Source organism: Cervus elaphus, chromosome 5, assembly GCF_910594005.1.
Source record: "Cervus elaphus chromosome 5, mCerEla1.1, whole genome shotgun sequence".
In the NCBI taxonomy this organism is placed as follows: domain Eukaryota; kingdom Metazoa; phylum Chordata; class Mammalia; order Artiodactyla; family Cervidae; genus Cervus; species Cervus elaphus.
This window is the reverse complement of record NC_057819.1, coordinates 81,306,427-81,328,085: the sequence shown is the minus strand read 5'-3', so window position 1 is coordinate 81,328,085 and position 21,659 is coordinate 81,306,427. Positions and strand designations below refer to the sequence as shown.

At 53.6% G+C, this 21,659-nt stretch overlaps 1 protein-coding gene across 8 annotated transcripts in view; it reads right to left on the bottom strand.

Annotated features, from left to right (window-relative positions):
* MSI2 (musashi RNA binding protein 2) overlaps positions 1–21,659 on the bottom strand; it is a 399,485-nt gene that overhangs the window by 44,983 nt on the left and 332,843 nt on the right. For all 8 annotated transcript variants that reach the window (XR_006341155.1, XM_043902746.1, XM_043902743.1 and 5 more), the window contains exons 9-10: positions 11,414–11,528; positions 2,194–2,268 (exon numbers count right to left, since the gene is read on the bottom strand). Coding sequence is in view for 7 of the 8 variants with exons in the window: in XM_043902746.1 (XP_043758681.1) it covers positions 2,194–2,268; positions 11,414–11,528 (190 nt within the window). In the remaining variant the exon portion in view is untranslated. The remainder of the gene's footprint in view (positions 1–2,193; positions 2,269–11,413; positions 11,529–21,659) is intronic.

Below are 21,659 nucleotides of genomic sequence, written 5' to 3'. Positions count from 1 at the left end.
AAATGGCAGAGGAAATGATCAGGATCTTAAGAATTCCAGCCCCCACGCCAATCCACGAGGGCAGGGGCAGGACCACACAGCGTACATCTGGGCTTGGGAGGAAGGAGCCGCGTCCCCAGGGGTGGATCGTCACTCAGTCTTTCTGGAAGAGAACTGCTCCCCACTCTAATCACTATCTGAAGCGGCTAGCCCTCTTGATGGGCGCATCTCTTTTCTATTTTCATAGAAGCCTAACGGTGGGCAGAGGCAGGCGTTTGTTAACACCAACTGTGAGGCCAGAAGGGTGTGCGGCAAGCCCAGGTCAAATAGGCAGAGCAAGGACATCGGCAGATGAAAGGGGGCTTCACCGAGAGGGCCCGCTCAGGTGGAGAGGAGGCAGTTGGTGTTAAGAAACACCTGCCTCTGCCCATCGTTAGGCTGAGAAAGAACAGCAACGTCCCACCCATTAGATGCTCTGTATTCTGCACAGACAGTAGTTACTAGCCTGCTGAGTAAATGAAATGTGGTTAGTGTGGTTGATGAACTGAATTTTCATTTTACTTAATTTAAATTTTAGATGCTTCACGTGGCTGGTGTGATTGATTGTACTGGACAGATGGATGCTAGAAAGAGGATGAAGTATGATAGTTACGACCCAGGCTACCCGGGTCCCAGTCCGAGCCCTGACCCTTGCTGGTGGCGAGCCCCCTGAACAGGGTTTCTACGTCTCCAGGCTTCAGGGTCCCCATCTGTAGGGGGAAATCCCGGGGAGGTGCAGACTGTGCCCGGCTTCCTGGCTTGGGATGCCTTGCGTCCTGCTCGAGAGGCCCGTGGCCACGAGAGCTGCGACGTGCAGATGAGCAGGGGTGGGGAGGTCAACCTTGGGGCAGCCGGGGACTCCTGCCGAGGGCCCTGCCCCGATGGGGAGACCACCCCGCCAGGGGGACAGGCTTGAGGGGAAGTCCCCCACTCACTCCTGCCACCTGAACCTCTGCTCTGGGATCTGCTGTTTGCCTCCTCCTTCCCCTTCCAGTCAGGCCCAGGCACCATCCAGCCCAAGCCCATCATTTACAGAAGACAAAAGGGAGGCCCCGAGACACTGGATGACCTGTCTGTGGCCTTGGGCAGCCAGACAAGGGGTTTTGTGGCTAGGTGAGGACCTGTCACCTGGAGGGCATGGCTCCCAGGGTCCCAAATGCCCACTTGCCTCCCCCATCACTCCCCTCCCCTCCTGAAGCTCAGACCGAGCATAGGTGGGACTGAGGCCCTCACCCCCCATGAGTCCCCATCTCCGCTGCCTTCAGAACGCCGCCCCCCTGGTCCATGTCCCGCCCCCCTGGCCTCCCTGCAGCTCAGGCCTCCGGGTCTGGCAGGATGACCAACCAGGAGTGGAAGTCCAGCTCTCTAGAGCCTCCTCCCACAGCACAGAACCTAAGGGAACAGAACTCTGATCCTAACATCTTCTCTAGAACTGCAGCTGTCCTTAGGGCACAAACACCCCGAGCTCCAACACATTCTTGCTGTTCTCCAGGTCTGAGAAAGGCTGGCTGGCCCCCTCTAGGGAGAAGCAAGCCCCATAAAACATCACTTCCTTCAGCAGCTCCCCCCAATCCCTACAGGGTCCTTGGCCCCTCAGGTGAGGGTCCCAGGCCTCCCTGGCCACATGGGAGCTGGGGCAGCCTGGGCATGTGAGTGGGCAACACCAGGGGCCCTGCCTGGAGTCTCTGATGTCCACGCAGGGGGAGGGAGGCTCTAACCACCCCTCCTACCACCACTCAGGATGGAGAGGAGATCCAAACCCGAGACACACCCAACACTCACATCAGAAGGATGTCAGAGCCGGAGGAGGGGAGGGGGAAGGGAGATGGGGTCCAGACAGCAAGGCATGTGGGTGCTGGGAGGCAGAGGGCTGCAGGAAATCTTGGGTGCAGAGTTCAGTCCCCTCCCCAGGGACAGAGAACGAGGAAGCAGCTTCAGAAAGGGGAGAGGGAGTGGACAGAGGGCTCCCGATCAGTTCTTCCCCCCCACAAGTCATTCTCCGTGACCCAGCACCGGTGAAACACTTCAGTTAATCAGAAACTGCATTCTGACCCAGTTACATCTGTAGGCTGGTCTGTGAATGGACCTAAGTATGAGCTAGTTCTCCTTCGCCCCCTTCCCCCAATGCAGTCCCCCTCCCATGTCCCCAAAGCCCCAGGAGACAATACCACTCACCTGGGAACTGATAGCCATAGCTAGGAGCAAATCCAGGGTAGCCGCGGCCATAGGTTGCCACAAAGTTGGGGTAGCCTTGAACACAGAGAGAAAGACCATGTCAGTGAGTGTGGCTGCCTCTGGCTGGGAGGAGCCCGTGGTGGGTGGGAGTGAGGAACAGTGTGAGTTATTTTCCTCCACAAAATAACTTGTCTCCAGTGGGGGCTCTTTACCCAGGGCCTGGGTCGCCCCTCATCCACAGCTGGGGTACCACCATCAGCCTGCTGGTGATTAGACCCTATTTGGGCAGAGAGACCCCTAAAGCCCACGCACTTTCTTGAACCTGCAGAGTAAATGCCATGCGTTAGCCCCAGGCCCTGGGCCCGCTCCTGGTGCTGACATTTGCAGAGCTTACCCTGAATATACTTTACCTTAAAGCTATTGACAGTAGGAGATTAAAGTTCTTGTAATGCCTCCTCCTAAGGCAGCAGCGCCAGCACCATGGACAGAGCACAGGTGACGGGGGTGGGGTTTACAGTCTGGGGGCAAACTCAGGGTTGACCCTGTGCTTCTGGAGAGACAGTGGGCCCAGTGAGATATGGCCCAGGAGACACGGGGACCCGGCCGCGTCCAGGCAGGGAGACGCCACCTTGTCTTCCCAAGGCCCTGGGAGAACTGGGAGGCCCTGGCTATAAACGTGCACCATGAGCATCAACACACAGCCTCGCCGGGCATTTCCGAGCAAGCGTGGTCCTTCCAGGCACCCATCTCAGCGGGCACCCCGAGGGTGGTGGCTAACTGAGGGGTGCCTGTGGAAACCGCTGCTGGGCTGTGCGTGGGTGCAGCGGTGACCCCTGGCAAGTTCTGGGGCTCATGTGGTCTTCGGTCTGTTACCAGCCCCCCGGGAGAAGCCACTTCAGCTCCCTTCCCCTTACTGTGCCCCTCCCCACGTCCTAGCCTCTTGATTCAGGATACAAAGAAGGCTGGGGCTAACCCTGAACATCAGACACCCGTGGCTACCCTATTCCCAGCTAGCCAGCCCCTCCGTCTCTCTCTGCTTAATGTAGAATTACATTCTTACATCTCACGCTCTTAAAATACCACCCTGGTCACCCTCCCACCACCGCCATCACCTGCCTGACTTGTGTTCTGGCCTCTGAGCCAGACGTCTATGGTTGTCTTTGGCTGCTTGGCTCCTGAAGCCCCGTCTCTGTGTTTGAGTCCTGAAAGGCCTCCCTCCTGCTCTTGCTGAGCCTGGCAGCTGGGACAGACTGTGAACCTGGGCTGGGCCAGTGGAAGTTGGCCCCAGGGGCCGGGGGGCAGAGAAGGAGGGCAGTTCAGAATCTGCTCTGGCCTCAGCAGCACACAGAACCCAGGGTCCACTGAGAGCCACAGCTGCCCCGTGACCGCGTCATTCCTGGGCTGTCCCTTGGCTGGACTGTGGCTGACCGCCTAGCTCCTCAGTGCCTTCCTGTCCCCCAGCCTTCCTGGCAGTTCTGTGTGTTGCCCAAGCCCCTTCCAATAATCTCCTTTACTGCTGACAGCAGTCAGAGTTATTTCTGTTGCTTTGTCACCAAAACGCTGGTAGAAAGCTGCTCTGATGGGTGGGTTTAGGACAGTCTCCACTCCCTCCAGCCATAAGGATCACAGTGACAGGTTTCCACATGTATCCCCATGGCTCTAGACAGCAACTTAAATACCCTAAGCACAGGCTCTGGGGGCACATCATCTGCCTTCAAGGTAGCTTCTCACAAGTTACAAGCATTTTCTGACCCTGTAGGTGATGGCTGAAGACCAGGATCATTCATGAAATTCCAGCCTGGGAGCCTCAACATGAGTTAGAGTTGACAGGTCTTCCTGCTGCCTGTCCTTAGTGCTCTGACGCCTCATGGGTGCGTGCTGGGTCACTGCAGTCGTCTGCAACTCTTTGCGACCCCCTGGACTGTAGCCCGCCAGGCTCCTCTGTCCACGGGATTCTCCTGGCAAGAATACCCGAGTGGGCTGCCATGCCCTCCTCCAGGAGATCTTTTTGACCCAGGGATTGGACCTGCGTCTCCTGCATTACAGGTGGACTCTTTACCGCCGAGCCACCGGGGAAGCCGCTTGGAGGTTCAGAAATGGGCCTCACCCTCCCTCACTTCTCTGCTTATTGGTCATAGCTTCTGCCTTGACCAGAGGATCTGTCAAGACCTGGGACAGAAGCTTACTGGACTGCACATCAGGAGGCGGTTCTCCAGCCCTGCGTCTGGCCCAGGGCCATGCCATGGGGGGTGACCCCCTCTCCTCTGGGTACCTGAGCCGTGCCATCTGTAGGGACCTTTGTAGGTCCCCTGCAGCGCTAATTCTCACCAGAGACCCCAATTCTCAACAGAAACCAGCTGTGGCTCCTTTCCTTTGCTTTGGCCAGAGCCTTTCCAAATTTGCCATCATAATTCACTGGTCAGTCGACCTGTTTACACCCCAAAAGGGTCATGCTGCTTGCTCTTTCCCCGTGAGTTTGTTCTCCAGCACCTGGTTCCTGGTTGGCAGCTGGCTGCCCAGACCAGCCAGGGTGATCTGGCAGCTTTGCCCCGACTACAGGGGAGCAGACCCCAGTGAGTCTGCTGAGCTGTGGCACCCGACGGGGAAAGGACAACAGAGACGGGGACTCAGGTGCCTCAAGTGGACACACGCACTGGCTCCTTCCTCGGTATCTATTTCATGGGTGGTTTGCCCAAGTCTCCTCCAAATTAATCACCTGCTATCAAATCAGATCTTTCAGCACTAGATTTCTTACTGTTATTTCAACAATATTGATGAATGGATTATATGCAAACATCCAAATCATCGCTGCTGAGGGGTTTTCCTAGTGGAAAACGACCCCTCTGATTCTAACTCCAGCACTGGGGTCTTACATATTTCAGTGTCAATGTGACGGCAAATCGCAAGCCTGGGTGTCACCGCTGAGACGCCCTCAGGGTAGGTGGGGTGGAGGGTGGTGAGCACCCAGGCCCTCCCTGATTCAGGTCACCAGTACAATGCTGCTGTGTCTGCTTTCTCCCTGGCACAGGATGGACGAAAAAATGGTCAAGTTCACCCCAATCTGGGGCCTCACCCCAGTCTTCCTGGACATGTCAACACTGTCTCCTATGCAACAAAGATGAGAACTTGGCATCTGCCTGAGTGGGGGATCTTATCTCCACCCCCCATTGCCAAACATCCTCTGGGTCAAGCAGATGAAATCATAAATGTATAATACAACATTACTTCAATTTTCCTCTTCATTTACTGCTGTGCAGCCCCGCTCTGCTCCAGCGGCCCACAGCCCCGGCCACACGGGGGAAATCGGCTGGCTGCGTATCAGTAGCACATTACAGCGGCCCCATGCACACGCTCCATCAAGCCACATTACAGCGAGATGACCAAGCCACCGCTTCCATTAGCAGCCAGGCCCCTCCCGCACTGGCCACTGCACAATTTATTTGCTCCAGTACTCTGGATGCCTGATCAATCCCACAGTAATTATCTTTTGTCACTAAAGAAAAAAACCAAACCTTCTGCCTGGATGACCACCTTTCATATAGACAGGCTTTCCATTGTTGGCGGGGGGAAATCAGAAATCAACAAGAGATTTTGAATTTGCCAGTCCAATCATTTGGGCGAAGCTGGAAGAATTCTCAGAACTGTGGCTCTAGATATTTGCTCCAACCCTAAAGGATGTCTGTATTTTAGATGGGCACGTGACAAATTCTCTTCCCGGCTCTGTGACTCACCTAATTCAGAGTCACGGAAAACTGCTCCACCGAGGGCCCTGACTTGAAAGAGACAAGAGACAAGGGCTGTTTATCCAGGGAGCTGCCAGTGAGGGACAATCCGCTTGCGGTGTGCACAGTATGCCTCGGGCACCAAGGCAGCTCCATGAGGTCTGCATACAGATGTGATACCAGGTGCCAAGAGCCCTTCCCAGGCCACCGTCTATAAGGACCTGGGCCGCCGTAATCACCTGGAGTTGCAGGGGCTCCTCCAGACTTGCGCTATCCCATTAAAATTTAATCTAATTTAAACTATATTAAAAAAAACGTTAGTTCTTCTGCCCCACCTTAAATACACAATAGGCACATGTAGCTAGCAGCTACCAGCCCGGGTGGTGCAAATACAGAGTTTTTCCACCATCGCAGAAAGTTCCAGTGCACTGTGCTGCTCTAGAAGGAAAACGAAGACCTGAACTTTGAGTTTCCTTGTTTGCCAGAAAACAGCTGAACAAATGGAGACCTCCTTTTGGGTATGACCTCAACAGATATTTGGGGAAAGACAAATCCCAGTTGACATTACAAATGAGTCTAGGCATGCGGCTGTATGTTCCAGCCAATCTCCTTTTGATTAGTGCATGCCAGCAGATTATAGCTCCTTGCCCCTTCCAGACAAAAAAAAATAATAATAATTTTTTTTTTTTGGCTTTCATTTCTGAGGGGCTTAATGTCAGGGGCACTGGGTCAGGATTTCACAGTGTTGGTGAGAATACCTCTGGCTTTCTGCAGCCCGTCAACAGTGTCTCTCCACTTCTGGGCCCGTGAGGCAAAGCTTTTTTCCAAAGCCTCAGCAATGAGGTATTTCTCTACTACTAGTATCAAACATGTTACGTAGTGTGTGCCCAGCGATGTCAAGATAGAAGCAGTAGGATTATGTGGCTGAGGGCAGAGAAGGCCAAGAGGAATCAGATATAGCAACAATAATCATGTTTGCTTTTATTGAGTCCACCTTCATTTAAGAAAAACCAGAGATTCTAATGCACTGGGTGGGCAAGGCAGAGAACAAAGTCTGAGGGCTGCAAAAATACCTTTCCTAGGGGTGTTGGTTGATTTTGGTTTTGGCCATCTCAAAGGCAGGGAATGATGACTCCCTCTCTCCTAGACTTTCTTCAAGGAGTTCCCACTGGGCTGATTATTCCAATGATCCTGTCAAAGGCTATGAAAACCAAAAACCAAAGCAGCTGTAGGTTTCTTTTCAAGAAGGTTGGCCGTTACATCAAGAGAGATCAAGAAAGAATAACTGTGCAACGATACTCTCATCAGCCTCCCTCTGATGAGACCTCCCAAAGTACGGAGAAAATCTTAAAGGGCATTTAAAAATTAGTTCCATGGTTTCAAGTCATTTATAGACGAGGGTATCCGCTGTCTCACTAGAATGTCAGCTCCCTGATACCACAGACTTCTTTCTCTGCTGCCTCCTAAGCATCTAGAACAATGCCTGGCACTTAGCAGGTACTCAACAGACACTTGTTGAGTGAATGGATTTAAAAGCTTTAGCGGGTTATAGTCTCAATTCTAAAAATCACTACCAGTGTTACATAATTTTCTATCCTTTCAACAATAAAAATTTTAATCACGGGAACCTCATCTCCTTAACAAACTTAAATGGAAGTGTTTCTGCGTGAGCCAAGCTCATTAACCAAATTGGTGGCAGTGGTGATGATGGTGATTCTAAGACTGATATTGGGGCCAATGCACCGTGGAGCTGGGGACCCAGGGGACTGATGGGGTCAGGTCAGGCCATCCTGACAAAGGATTAGACTCCGGCGATGCCACCCCTTCAGAGGGAAAAAGCAAGGGTTTCAGTCACAGTGCAGCAGATGGCATCCTCCTCGCCCAAGAGTCCAGGAGCTCGGGGTGCCCAGCTGCACCCATGGGCGAAATGGAGTGCAGTCCTGGGAAGGTCCTGGCGAGCACATCAGAGAAGGCCTGGCGGAGACCCGAGCCCGGCTGGGGGTGGGGGGCAACAGGTCAACCAGACTGTAGACTGTGGGTTTGTTTCCTGAGTGATGGTCTGATTTGCACCTCTGGTGAGCTGGTTCCTGACTGGGGGCACACGTGGGGACCTCTCAGGATGCCCCATCTTGGCAGGCATCCGAACGGCCTCAACATAGTAGCTGGGGGATTCAGGACAGCCGGGGGCGAGGAGGCTTGGAGGCCAGTGCATGGCTCTTCTTGGGAGGCAGAAATTCAAAGACAATCCAACACTTCTGACTGGGGGTCTGATCCGAGGATGAGGGTGCAGGAGCCAGGGCACAAGTCACACACAGAGGCAGGTCGAGCGGTGCTCTGGGTCACTGGCAGGAGGGGGTCCCAAGTGGAAGGGCGTCAGGCACCTACTCGGATGGTAATTTGCCCAGGGCTCCCCCGTATGTTACTAATAACTGCTCCCAGGTTGAGTATGTATTACTGTATTTTGTTGATTGGAAGACACACTTCTTTTGTTTCAAACATCTTAGTGTCCTGAAAGTGGTCATCACCTCTCAGTGAGGTTTGGTTAAGCATGAATTCTTTCTTTCTAAATAGTACACGATGTGTATACTTGAAATTGATGAGACACAGCACTAGCTGGGCACGGTATGGTTGCATTTATCCTCAACACCCCCTCAAGTGTGGGCTCCCACCTCCCGATGGAGGGGTAACTGCAGGGCAGCGGGGCTGTCCCTCCCCACGTCACACACTGGCCAGGAGAGAAGCCTGCATCCCCGGATTTCAGAGTCCTGAGCCCTTCCCCAGGGTCCACACGGCCTCCTGCGGTGGATGCTGGGCCCACACCAGCAGTTCAGCTCAGCAGTTCAGCTGAGTTCAGAGAGCTCTCTGCCCGCTTGGTGGAGGAGGAGAGCCTCTGAGATCCGTGGGGCCTGGCCGGGGCACGGGGCGTTCCCTGGTGGGAGCCTCAACCAGGGCCATGTGGGCAGAGGGCCAGCCCCTAAGCAGCGAGGGTGGGGGGGATGGGGTGAGTTGGGGGCGGTGATGCCTCAAGAACCACCAGACTCAACCACAAGGACATCTGACACTAACCATCACTACCTCGTCACGGCAGCTCAGAGAAGTCACAACTGGGAATGTGAGAGAACACAGTTGGGGCAGATGAGCAAACACCTGGCATTTACCACGTTCCCACCCCTCCGCGACCAGGAGCTAATCGGACTGCGCCCGGAGAAGCGCGGCCCACTCGGGCCTGCCCCCCACCAGCTATGGTCAAGGCCACTGGGCCCATCACCTCTCCCCACACACACCGCCTGGACCTGCCCCACCAGCAGGCTTGCTGGCCCTTGGGGTTCCAGCTACCCGGTCTGCATTGCCCTTGGCTTCTTCACGCCTCGCGCCCTAGCTGAGAGGTCCCCTCCACACGGGAGGTGCTCTCTGATTCCTGCGACTGGCTTCCGTTCCTCACCGTGTGCCTGTGAAGCCCCTCACCACTCTATCACGAGTAACCTCACACCTGCGTGATGCGCTGCTAAACGTCACCTCTCTCTGCTCCGTGAGGGCGGGGCCCACAGCTGCCTTGTTAAGCTCTGCCGCCCCGTGCTGGCCCTGGGCCAGGCAGAGGGCCTCCAGGACTGCCTGTTGTTGAATGCCTCCTGCACCAGCGAGGCCCCTGCCTGGGCTCCCGTTAGGAAACCTCTGGTCTCTGGAACCCTGAGACCTTGCTTGGCGTCTGGGGAGAGCACAACTGAGCCACACTTAGCTCTTCGTCAGCTGATGTGAATGAGTTTACTTCGCTCCAGACCTCTGCCTCCCCAGGAAGAAAACCAGCTTACTCTTCCCAGCATTATTATAAAGGATACTAAGGGAGAGGCAGAAAGGTGGGGGCACTTCCTGAAGATCTGGACCCCCAAAGTCTCCCCATTTGATGCCCTAGAGACTTTATATGCAACATTTAAAACTTCAAGAATCTGAAAGCCAGAAGGTGGTAATGGGCTCAATTCTTTTTTAAGATTTGATTTTAAAATTCAAAGCAATTAATCCATTTGGGGTTTCTTTGGGTATATAACATAAGGTAAAGGCCATATAAAAATTAACTTTTAGAGCAAGAGCTACATGAATGTCTCGTAGTCATTATCACTGACTTTTTAAAAATTTAATTTCTTTATAATAATTAAACTTGTACCTAGAAACACATTTGGTTTAGGCTCTTTTTCCCCCAACAGGCGCCTTCCTATGAGCCTCACTAGTTTAGTTTTTGTAGTTTTATACTATGTTCTGATGTATGGTCAAACTCTCTTTTTTTCTCATTTCTCTTTTTAAAAAAATTTTCTTATTTATTGTCACGTGTTCAACTTCCACCTAAGTGTTAGAACCATTTGGCCAACTTTTAAAGAATTACAAAAGGAATTTTCCCTGAAATTCTGTTAAAGTTAAAAAGTTAATTTAAGAATTAGCATCTCAGCCATTTTGAGAATTCTCATTCCACTTTTTAAAGTTCCACAAAATAACTTTACGTGCTTCTGTTATTTCCAAGGACAAATACATACAATTATTTTTAAGAATTTATAAAGCCAAGAAAAGTTTTATAAATTTAAAACTGAGCGAGGAGTGATTTAAACACCAGCAAATCTGAAAATACACAAAGAGCTTATCAAACAATATAGAAGAGAGACTCTTAGCCAAACCAAATGAAACCCATTAAAACTAGACAGGCTGTGTGCCTGAATGGAATTTCACCATTAACTACCATTTATCCCATTTAATTAGTATTTTCCCAACACACAATAACTTGCACTAAAATACCGTTCTCTCGCCTTGAAATTTCTAATTATTGTTGCGAACCACACCATTACGCTTCTCCACTGCTTTCTCCATCTTTCATGCCATTTAAGTGGCAAGATTTTCAATTATCTACACAGGACGGACAGCGATACCTTTAAGGAAGGGGCATAATGTGCAACTCAATTTCTCTAAAGGCCAGGAGAGATCATTTTTCGTCAGAACAAACACACTTCGTCTTTCATCTTTTTTTTTTTTTGCAAATAAAGAATAAAACAGGTTATTTAAGACATCCATTTAAATGCAAATTTTGATATCCCAAGAGAAAAATGTTAATCATTTAAACAGACAGGATTATCGCCCACCCTTGCCATATCCCCTCCTCTTCCAAGTTTTAGACAATGTAGCCTCAGCCCACATAAGTTTAAGTCAGCTAGGAGTCCTTATGTGTTTAAGAGCTCCATGTCAGTAGAGAAGCCTGAGGCAAAGAGAGTAACTTTTCCTCCTTTTGAAAAAGGGAATGGAAAGGGGAAAAAAATAATATCAGGTATCTCCGATGAGTCAAGCATAGGACAAGACGCCTATCTCTCGACCTGTCTCTTTCTACTAATTTGGTGGTCACAACTGTCTTGCAAGAAGGACTACCATCCTCATAGATAGAAGGGGAAGCTGATGCTTGGACAGATGAAGCAGCTTGCCCAGCTGGAGGGTGATCCGGTTCCCAGGCCCTGGCCCAGACTCACCCAGCATCCCCATGCCGAGCATGAACGCGTCCATGGTGTAAGGCAGTCCCCGGGCCCGGCCTCTCGTCCCAGGTGGGAACATGACTTCCTTCGGCTGAGCTTTCTTACATTCTACCTGTTAAACAGAAAGGCGAACAAATGAGATGCAAATGAATTCCATGTAAATGTCAAATGCAGAACTGATCTGGTTACCAGCTAAGTTATTTTTAGCCTCGCTCCTTACTCACTGTAAAAATAGCCATGCGAGTAAATGGCCTGCAAAACAAATATTGAAGAAAACACACCACTTGTGCAATTCCTGCTTTAGAAAAACCTACAAGGGTGAGATTGGGTTTGGAGGGGCGGCCAGGACATCAGCTGAAGAGGCACAGGCGTGGACTGGAGCTCAGATTGAAACCTGTGCAGAAGGCATGAGAGGTAAGGAGACCGGCAATGGCTGCTGGCTGCATCTGTGAATAGTAACAACAGCAACAGTAATAATCCGCCGTGACTGGGCGGCCCTGTACATGCTTACACATTGCTCTCAGGCTCCAGCAGGTCAGTGACTCTTCCTATCAGGCCATCTGATCCTGTCTCTCATTAAACAGACTGGCTAGTTAAGACCAACCTAGACAGCATATTAAAAAGCAGAGACATTACTTTGCCAACAAAGGTCCACTAGTCAAGGCTGTGGTTTTTCCAGTGGTCATGTATGGATGTGAGAGTTGGACTATAAGGAAAGCTGAGTGCAGAAGAATTGATGCTTTTGAACTATGGTGTTGGAGAAGACTCTTGAGAGTCCCTGGGACTGCGAGGAGATCCAGCCAGTCCATCCTAAAGGAGATCAGTTCTGAGTGTTCATTGGAAGGACTGATGCTGAAGCTGAAACTCCAATACTTTGGCCACCTCACACAAAGAACTGACTCATTGGAAAAGACCCTGATGCTGGGAAAGACTGAGGGCAGGAGGAGAAGGGGACAACAGAGGATGAGATGGTTGGATGGCATCACTGACTCAATGGACATGAGTTTGAGTAAGCTCTGGGAGTTGGTGATGGACAGGGAGGCCTGGCGTGCTGCAGTCCATGGGGTTGCAAAGAGTCTGACACAACTGAGCGACTGAACTGAGCTGAAGTCTTATTAGCTTCATATCATAGATGAGAAAACCAAGCATCCAAAGGCTTGTGAAACCCACTTATAAGCCATATCCCAGTAGGTGTGGGCCAGGAAGTTGGATTTTTAAAATTTCCAGGTCAGCGATGCCACCATCTCCATAAAACCTGCCCCAGCCCACTCCCATGGAAGTAATAAGATTAAACACGGATTACCAGTTTCTCACTTTGCAGCTATGTCTTCAAGTGGTTGCTAATCTTTCCTGTTTCCCCCTCTGCCTCCAAAACTTCTTAATCCTATTCTGCCCACATCCAGAAGTCGTTTATTTAACAACCCTAATGGTACGTAATAGAAATCCCAGGAAGTAAATAAAACTGTGCCTGCTGAAGCTCCTACACTGTTATTTCACTAGTGTTCTTTAGGCCCTTGCTCAGCGCTTCATGTGCTTCCAGTTTACAGACAGACTTAACAAGCCTTGCTAGAAGGTAATCAGTCCCATTGCTGATGAAGACAGAATGTTGTAGGGCAAGGCAGGGGTGCTTAAAGCCGCACGCAAAGACGAACAGCATGACAGCCTGATGGTGATGCGGAAAAGACTCAGGCATCTTTTGCTAAGAGGCAGTCTGGGGCCATGTGGTATAGAAGCGCAAATGCCACATTGCTCACCAACTGGTGAGGGGTCACTACCACACAGAAAGTTACTATAGCTCACGGCACATCTGAGAGATGAAGAGAAAGTTAAACTTGTGTGTGATGTGCTTTGTTTTAAAAAGGACCTACATGGGTTATCCATTTTAGAGATATTCTCATTCCAAATACTTCAATTAAAAAATAGTTTTGTGCTTAAGGCTAGGGGAAGCTTTAATCACCTAAAATATTAACTCCTCCTTCTTCAAAGCTGCTGGATAATAAGCATTACTGCTGCTCTTCAAAGAGTGATAACCACACGTTTTTAAAAAATGGCCCAAACGAGTCAACATTCATGACTGATATGTTTAAAACAAAGAGTTTTTATAGATTAAGAGGAACGAGCATCCCCAAAGAGAAATGGGTAAAGGACACGAACAGGCAATTCACAAAAGTCCAATAAAGAAGCATACGTTCCCAAATGAGACATTATCTTTCACCCACCATACTGACTGCGATGAAAGGATTATTTGATGTCAGAGTCCCTGAGAGTATGGGGAACAGGGGTGGAAACTGGCACATATTTTTCTGGAGGGCAACCTGATGAATAGTAAAAGCCATAAATGTACACATCCTGTGACCAGTGATCCTACGTACAGAGACTTATCCCACAGGGATGAGGCTATTCACCACAAGCATTAATTATACTCTTTTTAAAAACGAAATACAAACACTCCAAGAACGGAGAGTTAGGCTGAGGGTGGCTCACCCAAGCGGACTGAAAGCTATGCAGAGTCGGAGAAGCAGGCTGACAGGAACACACATTGGTACTGGAAAACCTCAGTCCTGGGTGAACCAGGATGGTTGGTCACCTGAACTGCAAGAGGTGGGGGAAAAAGCAGGTGGCAGTGGAAAATAAGCAAGTGTATGTATCACATATGGAAAAAAATACTAAAAAAAAACACACACCAAATTCGTCTTGAGTGACTTTGTTCTTTATTTCCATTGTGCATTCTTTAAAAAAGAAACTATTAATTTACTGGCGGTGTTGGGTATCAGTGGCAGCACACAGGATCTTCCTTGCGGCATGCGGGATCTTTCACCACGGTGTGTGGGTTTAGCTGTCTCGCAGCGTGTGGAATCTTAGCTCCCAGACCAAGAATCGAACCCATGTCCCTGCCCTGGAGGCGAATTCTTCACCACTGGACCACCAGGGAAGTCCCTCGCTTGTACATGCTGCCATTATTGCTTATTCTCCCAGTTTTTTTGCTTTGAGCATTACTCTTGCAAGTGGGGTGGGGTGATTCGTAGGAAATAAATTCACGAGAATTGGGTCTTTCAGATGCCTCTCCGAAGCCCAGGGTTGACACTGTGCTCCTGGACCCCAGGTCTCACCCCTGGGCCTCAGAAGCAGGCTGAGAAGCCCCATTTGCCAGCGCCTGCCCAGGCCTGGGGAGATAGGTGTGCTGTGCAGAGGCAGACAGATAATTACGTGACGCCAACACTGGGCTCCAGAATAACACGCTAAGCGGCTCGCTTCCTAATAGTCCTATCGGTGACAATCTACTGCATTGTCTTATGAAAACCTGCTGCCTGTTTCCAGGCAACCTGATCAACGAAAATTTCAGGTTTATACAATTTTCATTTGGGAAACATAAAGGTTAACTGACTGTAATGGGAGTATGTTCAACAAACCCACCTACTCTTCCTCCCTCTGAACGGGGCTGGCGGCTCCGCTGAGCTCTGCTCTGTCTCACCCGCTGCCGTCTCGGGCAGCACTGGCCGCCTGGGTTCTGTCAAGCCCCTGCCGCCCGCCGTGTCAATGGTGAGGGCTCCTGGGGGCGAGGGGCCACGGCACACGCTCTGTCTGGGGGGCCCCCTGCAGGGGACCTGAGTGACAGGAGAGGCAGCTGTCACCCCAGGGGGCCTGGCCTGGCTCGGCCGGCACTGAAAGCTTCTCGAAAAGTTCCGTAGGACCAGGGGGCCTGGCCCCCCCCCACCTCCTCTGATGATCTGGGATGGAGGAAGCACATAGAAGGGGAAAGAGGCATAGATCTGTCCGCTTGGATCCTGTGTCCTGGCAGAGGGCCAGGGGCTTGCTGAGGCTGCAACTCTGGCCTTCTCCCACCAGACTGGCAGAAGCCTCGTGTCTCCCACCAGACTGAGTGTTCAGGGCAGGGATCAGGGTCCGCCTCTACTTCCTGGCTCCTCCAAGAGAAGGGACTGACTTGCCTGCTCCTTAGGGTCAAGGAGACACAACCACTTAAGGCCACAGGGATGCTGAGGGATGCGGCGTGCCCAGCGAGCGCCAGACAGAAGGGGTGCAGAGACACATAAAGCATATAAGGCAGTGTCTGGCCACTGTTTGTCAGTCTGTGAAAGGAGCAGGTCCTGACTGCGCTGTTCTCCCAATACAGGCCAACACTCATCGCTCATCCTTGTCACTTCTGGGCCTGTCGGCCCCCGTAGCTTCTTGAATCAGCCCACATTTGAGTCAACCCACCCCCACCATTTTCCCACAGGGTCCCGGGCAGACCAGAGAACATGGCATGAGCACTGAAGTCAGAACCCCAACGGGGGCCCCTGCCCACCTCTGCAGCTCCGTGCACGCGGTCACCTGGCCGCACGCTGTCCTAGTTTTCAACTGCCGTGCGACGAACTCCCCCCACGCTTGGGGGCTCCGAGCACTAATTTATCATCCTTCCTGGGCTTCTGAGTGTGAACTGGGCCCAGTGGGGCTATTACTTGTGGTCACTCATGTCGTTGTGGTCAGAGAGTGGCTGGGGCGGCAGCCAGAGGGAGCCTGCCTCGGGGGAGGGCCAAGAGCCCTTTCTCCCTCCCACGGCGGGCAGTGGACACTGCTTTGGCTGGCACCGCTCACCGTGGCTTCTCCCAGCATGGGGGCGGAGACCCAAGAGAGAGTGTCCCAAAAAACGTGAGCATCCCAAGGGACCACGGCAGAAGCTGCCCGGCTTCCCACAACCCCGCCTTGGGTGGCATGGCTACTTCCAACCCCTGTGACTGGTTACACTGGGCCAGCCTGGATCTAGTGCGGGAGGGCAACACGCAAGGGCATGGAGGCTGGGAGGCCTAGGTCACAGGGGCCATCTCTGGAGGCTGACTGCCCATGAGATCAGTGGAAGCAGTCAGCACACAGGACAGTGGGACCCGTGGCGACCGGCTGGCTGGGGGCGGTGGGCACCGAAGGGCTGCCTTCACCACTGGGCACAAGTCGGGACACAGACGTTCCCCTCCCAGGGCAGCCCTGGAGACGCCCATCTGGCTCTGCAGGCAGATGGAGTGGTTCTGGAGTGGTTCTCCTGGGGATCAGGTCTCCAGCTCCTTCAGCGCCATCCCTCCGGTAAGAGCCCCTCGTTGATGGTAAATGCTCCCCCCACCCACCCCAAGTGCTCACTCTCAGGCAGCCCTGGGGAGGGGGGGTGCCCTCTGAAGAGGGAACACCTCCGAGGCTCTGGTCTCGCCAAATCAGCAGTTCAGACCCCACCTCCGCAGCGTCTCCCCATTGCTGGCACTGCTGCTGCTTCAGTTGGCGACTAGAGAACGGTGCCTGGGGGGCGCGGCAGGAGGTGGCGCAGGGGATTCCAGGGGGGGTCTGTGCTCGCAGGAAGCCTCGGAGGCCACCTGTGACCGACTGCTCACGCCAGGAAGACGAGGTCTCCCGTTTCAACTTTCACGGCTGGCAAAGCCACCAAGTAACCCCACACTGGGATCCAGACGCCAACGATGTGCCAACCCCCAGAGCTTCATGAATTTGCTTTAAACTTCCAATATGCTGCTTTGCTTGGCCAACTGGCCTTGCAGGAGAGGGTGTGGCTTCCCTGTAGCCCTGTGGTGACAGGCTCAGAAGGAAGCCCGTCTTCAAACACAGGACAGCTGGGGCGGTGGCCGTCTGTCCAGAGGGCGAGTCAGAGCCTGCTGTGAGCCCGATGCATGGTCTCAGCCCTCTGCGAGGGTGCCTCTGCTGCTGCTCGTCAGACCCAAAGCCACTCCGCGAGGAGGTCTACTGTTTCTAACTCTCCACTAAGGAACAATTTCAAAAGGACAGAGCAAAGGACACTGCACACCCTTTTCCGATAGCTCAGTTGGTAAAGAATCCGCCTGCAATGCAGGAGACCCCAGTTCAATTCCTGGGTTGGGAAGATCTGCTGGAGAAGGGATAGGCTACCCACTCCAGCATTCTTGGGCTTCCCTTGTGGCTCAGCTGATAAAGAATCTGCCCACAATGTGGGAGACCTGGGTTTGATCCCTGGGTTGGGAAGATCCCCTGGAGAAGGGAACGGCTGCCCACTCCGGTGTTCAGGCCTGGAGAATTCCATGGACAGTATAGTCCATGGGGTTGCAAAGAGTTGGACACGACTGAGTGACTTTCACTTTCACACGCTTTACGAGTCATCTGTTGTGAATGCTTCGTGCCTTCTGCCTTTTCATTTGCACGCTCTTTGTCTCTAATTGTGTATTTTTTCCTGAACTATCTGAGAGTAGGCTGCATATATTACACTTTGCATCTCCTGAACATAAAGATATTTTCTTACATGAGCACAGTGTGATTAGCAACCTCAGGACATTCACCATCTATGAAGTGCTTGTATCCAACTGCCTTCCGTGTTTCTGTTCTGCAAGTGGACCGAACGATCCCTGCATGGCCACACGGACGCTGTACAGCAGGAAGCTGAGGCCCAGGACATCGCACAGGGTGCCGGCGCTGCAGAACCATGAGTGGGGAGACTGGGTGTGAACCCAGGCCCGCCTGGAGTCCTGGCCCAACCAGGGCAGTAGGCCCGGTGCCACCCTCTCTCGGGGGATGGGCAGGCAGGGGGCGCAAAGTGGCACTGACTTTGGAGATGGCGCCAGGACTGCAGCGGGGATGGGCTTCCTGCAGCCGTTCTCAGCGGCCGCCCGTGCCCCACGGGCCCACAGCCCATGCAGAGGCCAGCTCCCGCCCGGCCCCTTCTGGAGGAGACGGGCAGCCCGAGGAGGACGCCCAGGTCTGAGACGTGAAAAAGCTTTTGTCCTCCCCGGTCTCTACACAAATGGCCCCAGTCAGCACGTGCCTCAGGGCCGGGCCTCAGCCTGGGGAAACCCAGGCTCACGAAGCAGCACAAGGGCGCTCTGTGTGGCCTGAAGGGGCCAGTGTCTGCAGCTCCGCTTCCTCCCCCACATGGGTCATGTAAGCAGGGACTTATCCTCCAGGGACAGAGGGGCCGACTTCAAAGGATGAAGGTCCACGGCTGCGCAGAGACCGACCTGGACAGTCGGGCTGGCGGGAGGGCCACAGTGGCAGGTGGGCCTCTCTGGGCGGCTGAGCACCCGCGGGGAGTGCTGGTGGCTTCTGCCTCAGGTGCCATCCTTCCGCGTAGCTCCCCGAAAAAAATACCTGGCCACCAGCAAGAAGCCGCACCCCCTCCCCAGCCGGGCTTCGGGCTGGCCCGGCGCCTCACGCTGACATCGCCTTCCGCTCTGAGTGCAAGGGCCAAAGACCCTCAGGTGTAAGGATTCTGGGGTCCCACCTCGAGCAGGCAGCTCCCCCGTGTCTCCAGTGAGGCAGGAGAGCTGAGCTGCCCCCCAAAACCCCACAAGGCGCCCACCGTGGCGTCCCTGGCTCAGCCTTCTCCCCCTGCTGCCCGCTGCTCTTTCACGTGCTCTCCGCTAGCCACAAGCTTTTCCAGACACACCAGGAGGGGGGCTCCTCGTGGGGCTCTGGCCGTCGGGAACCCGCAGAGCAAGACAAAGCCCGGGTGAGCTCCTCGGAGGGGAGCCGAGTCCCCATCCCGCCTTGGGCCCGGTGCCCAGAGCCAGCCTGAAGAGCGCTGAATGTGCTGGAGAAGGCGTGGTCGTGGCAGATGAAGACGGAGCCCCCATTCAGCCATCACTCCCATTTCAGGGCGGCAGCCAGCTGAGGGCCTGGCTGCAGACACACACCCTGCAAACCCCGGCAGCTGCCCTGGGGAGACCCAGCCTCGACTCCAGCGGGGCAGGGCGTCTAGCCATCCTGCTGCACCCCACCTCACCAGAGCCAGCTCTTTTGCCCTCTGCAAACGCGGGAGGACCCTGGGACCGGCCAGGGTGAGTGGAAGGGAGGTCTGCACGCACTCACCGCCCTTCTCCCTGCCCAACATCCCCACCAGGCACTGCCCTTGCAGACGGGGACCAGCGTGCGGCCAGGCACCAGAGGATCCACTTGTATGGATGACTTGTCCTGTTCCAAGGCAAAGGGGTCCCCACCGACAGGTGACCCCCCCCACCCCCGATGGAGTTCAAGGAGGTGGGTGTTACTGTTCAAACTGAAATAGAAATGCCAGCCTGGGAGGTGAAGGAGGCCAGCAGAAGCATCTGCCTTCAAAGGACACACGCTTGCTCTAACTGGCCCAGAGCCACTCAAGGAGCATGGAGAGCCCTGCAGGATGCAGAACTTTGACTGGGGAGGAAGGAACATTTAGTTTTCTGAGCACTCCCCATATTCGAGGCACTGTCACAACATCCTTGGGTGTCTGTGTGTGCTTGTGTAAACATATATAATACATATATGTAACACACATAAAACAGTGCCTGGCACACAGATGTTCTGTGAATGCCCACTGTCCTCAACTAATCATGAATCAACTCCCCATTACCTCTATGAGTTGGCCTGATTCATCCCATGGTAACCAGTCCATCCTAAAGGAAAATCAACCCTGAATATTCACTGGAAGCACTGACGCTGAAGCTCCAATACTTGGGCCACCTCAAGCGAAGAGCCCCGACTCATCAGAAAACCCTAATGCTGGGAAAGATTGAAGGCAGGAGGAGAAGGGGGCGACAGAGGATGAGATGGTTGGATGGCATCACTGACTCGATGGCATGAGTCTGAGCAAACTCCGGGAGACGGTGAAGGACAGGGAAGCCTGGCGTGCTGCAGCCCTTGGGGTCACAAAGAGTCGGATGTGACTTAGCAACTGAACAACAACCCCATGGTTTCAGTAGAAAAGGAAACAGGCTTCGAGGAAGGATCCGTCCAACGTCGCAAAGCCACGTGATGACACAGCCAAGATTCAATCCTAGGTCCCCCGATTCAAAACCCTAGTCCCCACCTCCAGGCCTCTGGCCAGCCCTTCCCTACCTCCCTCTGTCTAGCCCTCGAGGCCCATTCAGAAGTTATTCCTTCCCCAAGGCCATCCCCGATCCTGGTCCCAGAATTAATTCCCTCAGCACTTCAGAACTAATTTCACCCACTGTTTCCTCTGCTTGGTGCTTTATTAAAATCAGCGACGGAAGTGAAAGTGGTCATAAACCAGTGCAATCAGCACCCCATATTCAGCAGGCAGGGCTGGTGTGGACACAGATGAATTCAGGAGGCTGCTCTCCCTCGCAGGGGCTCAGCGTCTGGCCAAAGAGTGGAGAGGAACGGACCTCTAACTGCCCAGAGACACGGGCCCCAGTGTGCACCCGAGCCTCCTGCCTCGCCCAGATCTAGGGGGTGGGCGGCTGCGTCCTGAGGTCTAGCCTAGAGCCTAGGAGTTCCGGCTTCATCGCTGCCCCATGGCCGGCTCTGAGCCGGGACCAGCTGTCTGACCTCTGTGCCTCGATCTTCTGTCTGTGGAGCAGAGGAACAGTGCCTACGCCACAGGGCTGCAGGGAGCTGAGAAATTAAGCTGGCTAATTCTGTAGAAGCTGGCGCTGGCTCATACCTGACTGTCCTCCACACCAAGTCTAGGTGTGAGCCCTTCAAGGTGACAAAGCCAGTTCACATCTGTGCTTAAAATGAAAATCCCAAAAGCCTGCTGAGCAGGGAGGGAAGGAGAAAGTGACTGCTCCCCCCCCCGCCCCCCGCCCCCGGCCCCGGCCGGAGTTCTGGGCTGGTCACTGCCGAACTCCTCCCTGACCTCCCCACTGACCTCCCTGACCTGCTGGCCGGGTAGGCCCGCCTTGCCGCTCTCATCAGCAAGGTGCGCCAAGGCAGCCTCCCAGGCAGCACTGTTTGGGGAAAAAGCTGATGGTGGCGGCAGCAGCTGTTCTTTTCATTTCTGGGAACCTGCAAGGGCATTTCAAAGTGAAAAGAAACCTCAGCCTCCAGCAGGTGCCCCAATTCTGCCACAAGCTGGGTGTTTATCCTCGTCGGAGGTGGGGGGGGTGCTCTGCCAGAGACCCGGGGCTGGGCCCAGCTTCATTTCTCAATTCAAAAGAGAAGAAAAGAAAAGCAGAAAAGCGCGGCTTGAGCGGCGGCTCACGCGTCCCTGGGAAGCCGGGCAGAGCAGGTGAGCGCAGTCCAAGGAAGGGAGCGGCCTCCTCTGGAGGCTGCGGGCCCCTCCCCTGCACCCACGGGTGGCGTGTGCAGGAAGGCGGGGCCAGCGCGCATGGATAAGCCGGGGACCCTGGGCACCCTGAGCTGCTCCGCGCTCCCCCGCCCCCTTCAGTGACCTCCCCAGAGGACACATCAAGGGCAAAGGAGCCAGAACTCAAGCAACGGGACACCACCTCCCTGCAGGAAAAATTACTTCTGCCTAAAGAGCAACGAACATTTCCCACCCAAC